The sequence below is a fragment of the Rosa chinensis genome, chromosome 1 (assembly GCF_002994745.2).
Source record: "Rosa chinensis cultivar Old Blush chromosome 1, RchiOBHm-V2, whole genome shotgun sequence".
Taxonomy (NCBI): domain Eukaryota; kingdom Viridiplantae; phylum Streptophyta; class Magnoliopsida; order Rosales; family Rosaceae; genus Rosa; species Rosa chinensis.
The window spans coordinates 64,260,552-64,272,352 of NC_037088.1; the positions used below are offsets into that span (position 1 = coordinate 64,260,552).

General features: G+C 36.1%; 1 protein-coding gene across 1 annotated transcript; it reads right to left on the bottom strand.

The window, feature by feature from the left end:
• Positions 1–342: 342 nt before the first annotated feature.
• On the bottom strand, positions 343–2,481 carry LOC112172117 (transmembrane ascorbate ferrireductase 1). The gene is made up of 4 exons (XM_040512762.1): positions 2,330–2,481; positions 1,504–1,552; positions 1,162–1,361; positions 343–973 (listed from the first exon to the last, which is right to left on the bottom strand). The coding sequence occupies exons 1-4, from the start codon at positions 2,348–2,350 to the stop codon at positions 674–676; spliced, it is 570 nt and encodes a 189-aa protein (XP_040368696.1). The 5' UTR covers positions 2,351–2,481; the 3' UTR covers positions 343–673.
• Positions 2,482–11,801: the final 9,320 nt, after the last annotated feature.

An 11,801-nucleotide genomic window follows, 5' to 3' on the forward strand; every position in this document is an offset into this window, starting at 1 on the left:
TTATTAAGATGATACATACACACATGATTCTTTTGTAAATTAGATATGAAATAAATTATGTCATTAGTTTACTACTTCATTTTTTGTGTAACATTTTGGCTCGTTAGTTTTCTCTTATTGTTCATATATCATTATACACAACATAAATAATGGTAGATTGCCATACTTTCTTGTCATTGATATAGCATTATAGTTGGATCCATACATCCATTGCTTAATTAAAGAAGAAGAAGAAGAAGAAAATTAACCTACCAAAAACATCATAAGGATTTGTAAAATCTAAACAAATACTAGTAAATCAATCCATTAAAATCAATCAGAGTCCATATAGAATTTAAACAATTCGTGAATTAAGTAAATCCATGGATTATAAAAACTCAAACAAAGTCTTTTAAAATCTGAATTGAATACACCCCCTAAAAGGCTATCGTATTATTATATGCATCTTACACTTTCCTAAAATTTCAATTTGAAAGAAAAACATCATGAGCATCTCTATCGCCAATAAACTTATGGACAAGCAGCAATCACAACTCTTATGTATAGAATTAGGGCTACACATAAAGATCATGACAGCCAGATCTCCATGCTTTATTGGTTCAAGCCAATTAAGTATGGCGACGTGATGCAATTAACACTATATAACAACATAACTATCATGTAGGATCGTAGTTCATATTTCTGAGTAGCTGTGGTCTTCTTCTACAGGACCCTGAGAAATGACCGAGAATATCACAAAGGCCCCAAACACGAGTGTAACCAGAGCAGTGAAGTTGACAAGAAATGCCTCACTTCCAAACTTTTCGACTCCTGAGCTCTCAAGGAATGTGAGCTTCTCCAAGAACCCCAAGGTAGCATTGCCGACGACCAAAATGTAAACGAGAAGCCCAAAAATCACATGCCATGGAACTGAGTCATTTCTCAGCCCTGGACTTCCTTTTGGGTAGAAGAATACCAAGAACCCATATATCCACTGCCATGACCACAAATTTACACAATTAGGGGAACACATTTTATATCATGAAAACCCCCTAAATTCCTATCAGAGTCCTTTTGAACATCTCACGTGTGTTGATGGACCAGAATAAGAAGTAACGACTACATTGATATGTTTCTTAGCCACGATTAGGTTGTCTACAGTGGGATAGAGGATTAATATACCTGAATACCATAGAGGCAAATAACCCCAATGCCAATCCAGGAGTGCAGACTGTAGAGATTGGCAACCCCAGTCTCATTGTGGTTCTTGAATGCAGTATAAATGCCGATTATACCGAGTGCTAATGCGATAGCATGAAGAACCAGGTGCACTAATTTCTTCACATCTTTCCTCAAAGGAAGGTATCTATAACTGATAATGGCTGCAACACAGACAAAAGTGAAGGACGGTTTCATCCAAATGTATTTGCAAGGAATGTATGTATAAATTTACTATAAAGCATTCTAAAAAAAGAAAAAAAATTACTCTGTATATAAAGATTGCCTCAACTTGTTTTAAATTACCTTCTCCTCCAAGGAAAACTAAGCCCAATACCATGAGAAAAGGATGGAGCTGTAAAAAATTGAAAGAAAATGAAAGATCAGTTGAGCACAACGTAAATTCTTGTTACTTTATTATTCTCAACTATGTGATACGAATTCAACGACAATTAAACACAATTAATTAAAAAATTCATTAAATATGTAAACAATACCGTATTAAAATCATTTTATCTATTATAAATAAATTTCACCTTTATTTGGGCCTAGTCTATAGTTTAACGAGCCTCTGTTGCTTTTACATCCCATCTTACTCTTTTCACAAAAAAAAAACAAGGGAGCTGAAAGAAAAGGACACTGGTGTAATATTTGACAGCTTGAAATCAGATAACACCAAACTCCGTGCTCATAACTAATTAATTAGGTCCCACTTAATTCCAAAAATTCCAAAAATATATGGTAGATGGCTACAACACGTGTTTCACTGATTTTCCCATCTAACAATTAACCGAAACAAATCAAATATTTTATATACCTAGCATCAAAGATTATAAAATGTGAAGAAAAAAAAAAAAAAAAAGATTATAAAATGTGCTCATTAGAATATGCAGACTACAAATCATAAGACGCTTTCAAGGGAAAATAATAATAATATTTTGATTACAATTTTCATGGCAGACGTTTTTCCCAGACCTACCTTAATTTTCCAAACCTATCTGATATTCTACACACAAATCAAGCATGGAACCCTAAAAGAAAAAGGTTCCAATACAGTAAGGTAGACGAAGGTTAGGTAAGCCGTAAGCTGAGTTAGAAGGGTAGGTGAATATGTGAAAGGTAGCTTAGTTACCTGTGGATAATCATTAATCATATAGGTAAAAGTAACTGAAATAGTAGACACGAAGCTTAGAGTCCATGAAGATGCATTAGTTTCACAGATTCAACCACAAGGAAACACGAGCCCGCTTGTGTCAACCACATACTTGGATCAATCATGTTCTACAATGCCCTTAATTATTTAAATACATCTCCTCCATAGAAAAACAAATGGAAGAAGGGTCAAAGAAGGTAGGTGCCAAAAAAATTATCATCCATAATTCCAAAATATTAATTTATAAAAAAAAATTCCAAAAAAAAAAAAAGCATCTAATACCATATGATGGATTCTTGGAGAATCGAGACATATGCTAGATGTCTATAGAGGCCGTTGATTAAGTATTACAGAAGCAGAAGACATTTTCCGGAGGAAGAAACAGTCGCCGGGAAAAAGAAAACAGAAACAGAGAGAGAGAGAGCTTACGTTGAAGATGAGGCTCTTGTCCGTGGCTTCCCATGCGAAACCGCCCCTGAAGTATATGGACCAAACCAGAACCAGGATCAAAACCGCGACTCCGAGCGCGTGCACTACAAACGTGAATGGAGTCGATGGTACTCCTAAGGCCGGCATCTCTCTCTTTCTCCTGTGTTCTCTCTCTCTCTCTCTCTCTCTCGCCAACTTGAATCTACAAAGTGAAATGAAGCCCTATTTATCTCCACCTGCAGCCATGGGATTTGGGACTCGGATAATCTGTGAAGGATGCCACGTGGCCTTTTTTTAATAGAGGGCTCTTTTTGACTCTACTTACGTATACCAAAAGTTTTGTACAAATTGTTATCCACTTTTGTTTTGTCTGGGTCTGCGTTTCTTTTTCCGGCTAAGATTTAGTGACAACAAACAAATGAGAATGTAATTATTCTACAATGATCTTGAAGCCTTTTATGTAAGCTCTTGTATATGGGAAATTGGGAATATTATAAGGCTATGGCTTATTATAACTGGACCTCTAATGTATATGTATGGAGCATGGTGAAGTTCTTGTGCAACCGTTTTAACCAGGGCACGTGTGGCACTAGAATTCCCAGTGCTTGTGTTTCACATGAAGATCAGAAGGAAGCTAGAGAACTCAAGTATCACTCTTAGAAACATGTTACAATTAAAGCCATGAATTAATGTATATGAAACTATGAATACACTGTTTATAATATATTAATGTATTGATACATCGATCAACTAAATCAGTTCAATTCATAATCAAAATGACCATATGTATTGATAGACAAATTTTAAAATACTTTACTTATGTATTGAACTAATATACTTTTGTATCATATTAAGTCTATTTATGTACTGAATTAAATCTATTTGATATATCAGTATATTGATATACTCACTACTAGCAAAACAACAATTACCCACGGATTTTAATCTGTGGGTAATAAGACTATCTCACACGGATTTCAGTGTGTGATAGCTTTTACCCACGGTGCACGCACAGATTGGTATTACCGTGTGGTTTGGAGGGGGGGTAATGCTCATCCGCCACGGATTATGTTGTCCGTGTGAAATACTTACGTGGGCCCCACTATAATTCCACAAATATAGATTACCGGAATTAGCTGCAATCCGTGTGAACAACTCTATTTCACACGGATTTCTGTGTCAAATACCTACTTATCTCACACGGATTTCTGTGTCAAATACATAACTATCTCACACGGATTATTTTGTCCGTGTGAATATTAGAAGTGGGCCCCACTATCTTTCTGTAAATATAGATCACCGTAATGGAATGCATCCGTGTGAACAACTCTATTTCACACGGATTTCTGTACCAAATACGTACCAATCTCACACGGATTTCTGTGTCAAATACATACCTATCTCACACGGATTTCTGTGTCAAATCCTTTTACCCTAACTCTCACTGATTTCTGTGTGTAAAAGTAACAGCATGTTAAAAAAAAATTATGCTAATTAATTTGCAACCTAAACATAATAATACTTTTATTTTTTATTCAAAAAAAAATACTTTTATTTTTCTACAATTTAAATATATTACAAATATTTACAATAAAATGAACAAATCCACAACTCAATCGAAAATATTCAAACTTTACATTCATAGCAAGATATTTTTTTACATTTCATACCAATGCTAATTAGAATAAAAATTAGTACATGATCATCAACAATGCAAGTACTACTAATTTCATTGTCTGCCCAAGCTGCAACATTCCAAGTGAAATGTGAAAAGTTTGGATGAGAGCTTGACATAACCGAACTTTGTCTTCGATTACCGGTATTCGTCTGTATGGCAACCAAGACAATGTCATAGAGTAACACATCTCAAGCAAATTGAAAATCAATATAGGTAGGTAGTTTCTGCAAGACCCACATTTGTGACAGTCCTACGATCATCATATCAAAATTACAAGTCTAACGGATGGTCCGATCTTCACATATCACAAATCGAACTATCAAAATCGATCGAAATTGTAAAATTCACAACTAAATCATACGATATCCAAAATTCACATGCTATATATCAAAATGATCGTATCGACATGTAGAATCTAAAAATGAGCAGAAACTTCTCTTGGGACCCCCGGAACTGGCCGAAAAAGGTCGCCGGAGTTACGGGCAGAGCCGCCGCCGACCACCTCCAATGGTGTTGGGGCCGGGCTTTTCCGCTTCGTTTCATCATTTTGAGAAACATTTATAACTAGCACGAAGTCAGAAAATGAGTAAAAGTGATCGAAAATTACCAAAACAGTCCGGTTTGGCCGGAAAAAACTGCAGTTTCCGATAGATGCTCCGTTCAACGTAAAAACGGTTGCTTCGGGTCCGGTCCTTCTTTCTGCATGTTCTACTCCTTGATACTAGTTCAACAAACTAAAGAACTCGAGTTTTGGTGGCCGGAGTTAGGAGAAATCTCGGTTTGAACCAAAACGGCCGAAAATGGAAACGTGGTTACCGCCGCCGATACAGGCCGTGCCGCCGCTCAAGGCTACCACAGGCAGCTGCACAAGGAAGATACGAAGCTGTAGGATGTGGTTTGGCGTCAATCCGTGCTCTGTTTTCAGCTCGGGGAGAGGAGAGAGAGAAATAGGGATCGATATGCTTCAGATTTGGATCAATGTGCTGGTTATAAGCGGAATTGCCACGGATATCCGTGTGAAATACATTTACCCTTGCTACTGATATCCGTGTGTATAGCTCAGTAATCCACAGAAATCCGTGTGTAGTATTACTACGGGAGGGAAATTGAATTTATTCCAAAAAAGTGAGCGGGAAAAAAATTTACCACGAAAATCCGTGTGAGCTACATATCTGTTAGTATTTCACACGGATTTCTGTTAGTATTTCTATTTCACACGGATTTCTGTGGCTTTTAAGTACAGTAAATCCATGTGTGTTGTTATTTTGTGGAAAATTTTCAGGTTTTAAGTAGCATTATACACAGATATCTGTGTGTTTATAGTATTTCACACGGAAATCCGTGTGAAATACATTTACCTTTGCTACGGATATCCGTGTGTATGTACTTAAGAAATCCACGGAAATCCGTGTGTAATACTACTACGGGAGGGAAATTGAATTTATTCCAAAAAAGTGAGCGGGAAAAAATTTACAACGAAAAATCCGTGTGAGCTACATATCTGTTAGTATTTCACACGGATTTCTGTTAGTATTTCTATTTCACACGGATTTCTGTGGCTTTTAAATACAGTAAATCCCTATGTGTTGTTATTTTGTGGAAAATTTTCAGGTTTTAAGTAGCATTATACACAGATATCTGTGTGTTTATAGTATTTCACACGGAAATCCGTGTGAAATACATTTACCTTTGCTACGGATATCCGTGTGTATGTACTTAAGAAATCCACGGAAATCCGTGTGTAATACTACTACGGGAGGGAAATTGAATTTGTTCCAAAAAAGTGAGCGGGAAAAAATTTACCACGAAAATCCGTGTGAAATACATATATATTTACCACTGATTTTCGTGTGTATTTATCTTGGTAATAAATAACTGTCATGTTAATTATTGTTTACACTGAATTCTGTCTCTATTCTATTTTTTTCACACGGAATTTACTAGCTAATTTTTCATTTCACACAGATATTCGTGTGTTGCTCATTTCACAGATAATTTTGTAATAAACACTTGATATAGCTTCTACCCATGAGGGCATGAGAGTTTACAGATCAAAAAAATAAGTTACGAGTGAGCGGTTATGAGCATATTAGTTTTATGTAGTCTTTAAAATTTAGGGTTGACCTACTAGATCGAAACCCAAACGACGACGAAAATAGCTGAAATTTTGAACACAACCATTTATTCTTATCATGATAACATCCTACGGTCGATTTTGATAAAGTCTATTTCCTACGCATTGTTGCTTATGGAAGGTATACTTTTCATTATAACTAATAAACTAGTTATACCACATTAGTAGACATATAAAAATTTTGTGCAATCCAAAAAATAAAAATAAAAAATTGATAAATTTGACATTACTCATCTATTTATAGCGTATTAATAGGTACGGTGTAAAAAAATTAACTCAATCTGCCGTTCTTTCAATATCAAATAAGTGGTGAACTTTATATACACATATACTTTTTCACACGGAATTCTGTAGCTAATTTTTCTTTACACACGGATATCCGTGTGAATAGGTTTTAGTTTTTACACAGACATCAGTTACTGTTGTTTATTCACACGGATTTCTGTGTGTAGTCTCCTTTTTCACACGGAATTTTGTAGCTCATTGTTCTTTTTCACACGGAATTTTGTAGCTCATTGTGCGAACCAATAAATCAAAATTGAAAATCAATAAATTTGACATTACCCATCTATTTATAGTGTATTAATAGATATTGTGTAAAAAAAATTAACTCAATCAGCCGTTATTTCGATATCAAATAAATGGTCAACCTTATATACACCTATATTTTTTCACACGGAATTTTGTAGCTAATTGTTATTTTCACACAGATATCCGTGTGAAAATGTTTTAGTTTTCACACAGACATCAGTTACTATTGTTTATTCACACGGATTTCTGTGTGTAGTCTCCTTTTTGGCTTTTTCACACGGAAATCCGTGTGTATTACTCATTTCACACAGAAATCTGTATCAAATACTTATTGTAACGGAAATCCGTCCCTCCATAATTCACATAACATAAAAAATTAATGATTTCAAAATAAACTAATTTATAATACATACAGAAATCCGTGTGAATTGTTTTTCACACAGATATCCGTGTGAAAATGTTTTAGTTTTCACACAGACATCAGTTACTATTGTTTATGCACACGGATTTCTGTGTGTAGTCTCCTTTTTGGCTTTTTCACACGGAAATCCGTGTGTATTACTCATTTCACACAGAAATCTGTATCAAATACTTATTGTAACGGAAATCCGTCCCTCCATAATTCACATAACATAAAAAATTAATGATTTCAAAATAAACTAATTTATAATACATACAGAAATCCGTGTGAATTGTTTTTCACACAGATATCCGTGTGAAAATGTTTTAGTTTTCACACAGACATCAGTTACTATTGTTTATGCACACGGATATCCGTTGATATTGTTATTGTATAAATTATTGTGGGCCCCATTATGCTCATTTCACACGGATTTCTGTCAGTATTTCTATTTCACACGGATATCTGTGGCTTTTAACTACAGTAAATCCGTGTGTGATGTTATTTTGCTAGTAGTGACTATTGAACTGTACCTAGTAGCTTTTTACGAAGAAACGTAAGCCTCTCATCCGAACTTCTTTTTCTATATGTATTCTATGTGTGTTGAGGAGGCATACGCCGCATACCAAGTGTTCAATTACATGTCCAAGAGACACGTTGCACCCATGAGGAGGGAGTTGATTACCAACATGGTTTACACTCCATCAGGTTTCGAAAAGATTCTTTTAAATTCTTGAGGCTTTGGATTTGGATTTTGTGGATGAAAGTTATATATAAGTTCAAATCATCTAACCCAATTGAGTCCACATTTTCTTTTCAAGTTCTGATGTGTTGAGAGAGAAAGAGACCGCTATTACGTACGTCGATGATGAGGTTCTTGTTGGTATAAGTGTATAACTTCCCCATGCGAAACCACCTCAATAGTGTTTGAACCAAAACCGCGACTCAGAGCGCGTGTTCCACAAACGTCAATGGATCTAGGAAATGAACCAAGCCGTACTTATGTCCAACTTGATTTTTGAACAACCTGTGCTGGATGCCACGTGGCTGTTGTTGATAAGACTTAAGAGGGGCTCTTTTATACACCGTATACCAAACGCCGTGTCTTTTTCCCCTGGTGGTTGGTGTACTTTTCACCTTTTGTTTGGGCTTCTTTCTTCGGCTAAGATTCAGTCACAAATGGGCTTTTATGTATGTGTGAAATTGGGAAAATATTATGTTCAGTCACAAATGGGCCCGTGACTGTTATTAATCACAGGGCTCGTTGTGCATACGCGTGTGCCTAAATTGATTTTCACCTTTGGTTTTACTTGGGGAAGGCTTCCAAGCCTCGTGGTGCGTAAGCTGTCTCTAAGAACTTTTTGATCTTCACTATTCAAATAGGTCTTTCGTATAAGATATATTATATAATTTTTAGGTTGTTCCTAATTCTGACCTTATTTTTAGACCTCGTTTGGTTCGTAGAAAGCAAATCAATTCCTCTATATTTTTTATGGGAAATGAAAGCTAATGGGAAGTTTGTTCTCCTTTCCGCTGTTTGGAAACATTGGGAAGCAACGAGAAAATATATGTGTGTTTCCATTTTAGTGTTTGATTTGTGCAAAGAAAGGAAACTAAATTATAATAAAATTTCATTTATATCATAATATAGAATTACACAAATCTCATAAAATTTTTGAATAAAATTGTCAATCATAATTTTCAATAATGATAGAAATGTATTTATAATATGTAATTAATGTTGGGAAAGTAGAAAGGACAATGAATCTTTTGGAGGATGGGAGGATCCACTTTCCTCTATATTTTCCATTCTCAAAATAAAGTTGTTCATTTCCTTACACACCAAACATAAGAAAAAAATACATGTCATTTTCCAAGTCCTCCGCGAACCAAACAAGACCTTATAGATCTGTTATTTTGATTCAGAATTGCACTAATAGGTTGGTTCCAATTGTTTTCTTTACATTAATGAAGGGAATAGACCTACCCGAATAAATTATAGTGAACATCTTCTCTAGGTTACCGGTCAAGTCCCTAATCCGATACAGCTGCGTCTCAAAGAAATATCATTTCCTCATTTTATCAGACCCAGTTTTCGCCAAAACCCAGTTTCTTCAGGTCACATACTCCTCATCTCCTTAGAGGCTTAGACCACGCTGAACTCGGATCCCTAGACTTGGATACCCTGTCGTTTGAAGACATAAGGGAGCCGAATTTCCGTTTCTAAACTTTGTTTCTTTTGCTCTATCTTGCCTTCCCTGGGCATAGGCACAAAATGGTAGGCCTGGGATCGGTTCTAAAAATGTCATTTTTTGTCGAAACAGGAATGGGAACCGGGAAGCCTTTTCCTTGTTCCGGTTCGGTTAGGATGTTTTTCATTGTGGGAACCGTTTGGGAACCGAACTGTTATGTTCAGTTCGGTTATCAGTTGTCTTCGGTTCCAGTTCAGAACAAGAAAAGGCTTGCAATTTTACAATTTCCCAGTCATTCCAGACTTCTGCACACTCCAGCACATATAAAATGTTCAATACAAGACAATCCATACATAATGTAGTTTTAAATTTTAATACACCAAAGTTGGAAAGTTCATGAGCTGATTCACTTCAACTCTTAGTCTCTTACTATCTTCAAGACTTCAACAATGCAATTTAGAACTACAGAATGCATTAATGTTTAATGCCTAAAACTCTTTCTCTTTGCAGCACCTTTCTTCGTGGTGTTATGATGATGCGATTGACCTTCTTCATTTTTTTCTCCTTACTGTGTTGCAGGTACAATCTCATTTCCAGGACTACGAGTACTTGAATTCGAAGAAATCGAATTCGAAGCCATATGCTGATGATTTGGGATGAAGATGAACTGGGATGATTTGGATTTGGGATTTGGGATTTCGAAGCACAGATGAAGATGAACTGGGATGATTTGGATTTGGGATTTAGGATTTCGAAGCACAGATGAACTGGGATGATATGAGATTATGAGTTTTGCGTTTTTGAATTGGGGAAGATCAATTTTGACTTCGAAAGCCAAATCCGGAATTAGGGATGAAGTCGATGAACTAAGGAGTGAGGAACAAAAATTGAAGACTGCGGTCGTGTTTGATCGAAGACTCAAAGGCATGGAACATTTAGGTCGAGTTACAAACGAAACAGGCCTGGGCTTAGCGCAATAGGGCTTGAATTACTTGAATATATAAAAGCCTAGGCATGCGCATCTCCGTTCTGCCGGTTCTACTATGTTCAACAATAGACGAACCGGTTCTACTATGTTCAACAATAGACGGACCGAAACCGAACCGTACACTAAACTGATTCGGCTCTACAAAAATAATATATTTTTAATAAGAAAACCCGAACCGAACCGCTGGTTCCGATCCGATTCGGTCCGGTTCTCGGTGCTAAAGTCCCAGGCCTACAAAATGGAGTAATTGTTCTGGGCAAGAAAAGAACTTCTTCTTTAATTTGTGTCAGTTCAGACCCTGAGAAATTTATTGCTGCAGAAACGTGGTTCACTAAATAACGTCACAAAGAAGACGTTGTGGACCATTTATAAGCACTGTGAAGCAGAGCCACCTAACTACCAAGTAGCATTCATGCTTGATCCATATGTGGTACCCGTAACAATGAGATAATACGTAAAAAATTTACAGCTAAAAGAGAGAAAGTGTCTAAGGAAACCGGTAAGCATCTTGTGCATTTTTCTTGTAAGAATCATTGTTCATGAGATTAAAGAATGAGCTCGATTTTATTTTCCTGATAACGAAGTAACTTTGTTCGGATAATTTCTTAAGTTGAACCTGCGATCATTGGCTCACCTTTGCGGTTAACAAATTTTCGCCTTATACTTGTAACTTGAACAGTTTGGACATGCAAGAAAATGAAGGAATGATCAGGTTCGCCCAAAAATATCATTTTGCTCAACAATCTGAAACATGGCAAGAACCAAGAAGCTGTTGGAATTTTATTTTTATTTTTTATACGAGCTGTTGGAATTTAATTTGTGATCAATATCAAATATAGAAGATAGACATTTGACCAAACAATTATGGAAGATTCGGCGCAAACCACGTGATGTCCAGCCCTTATCGGCTTATCCCAGACCAGGCACGTGCTGAATGACACCCAAGTCCATATTTTCTTTTCCTCAGAGAGAGGAAAACCCAGAAATGCCATGTGTTTCCTCCATTATTTTCAATCTTATACCAAACTGTTTCCTACTTAGTATACTCTAATACGATCATTCTTGTTCATAGAGCACAACCGACAAGGCACTCAGGAAA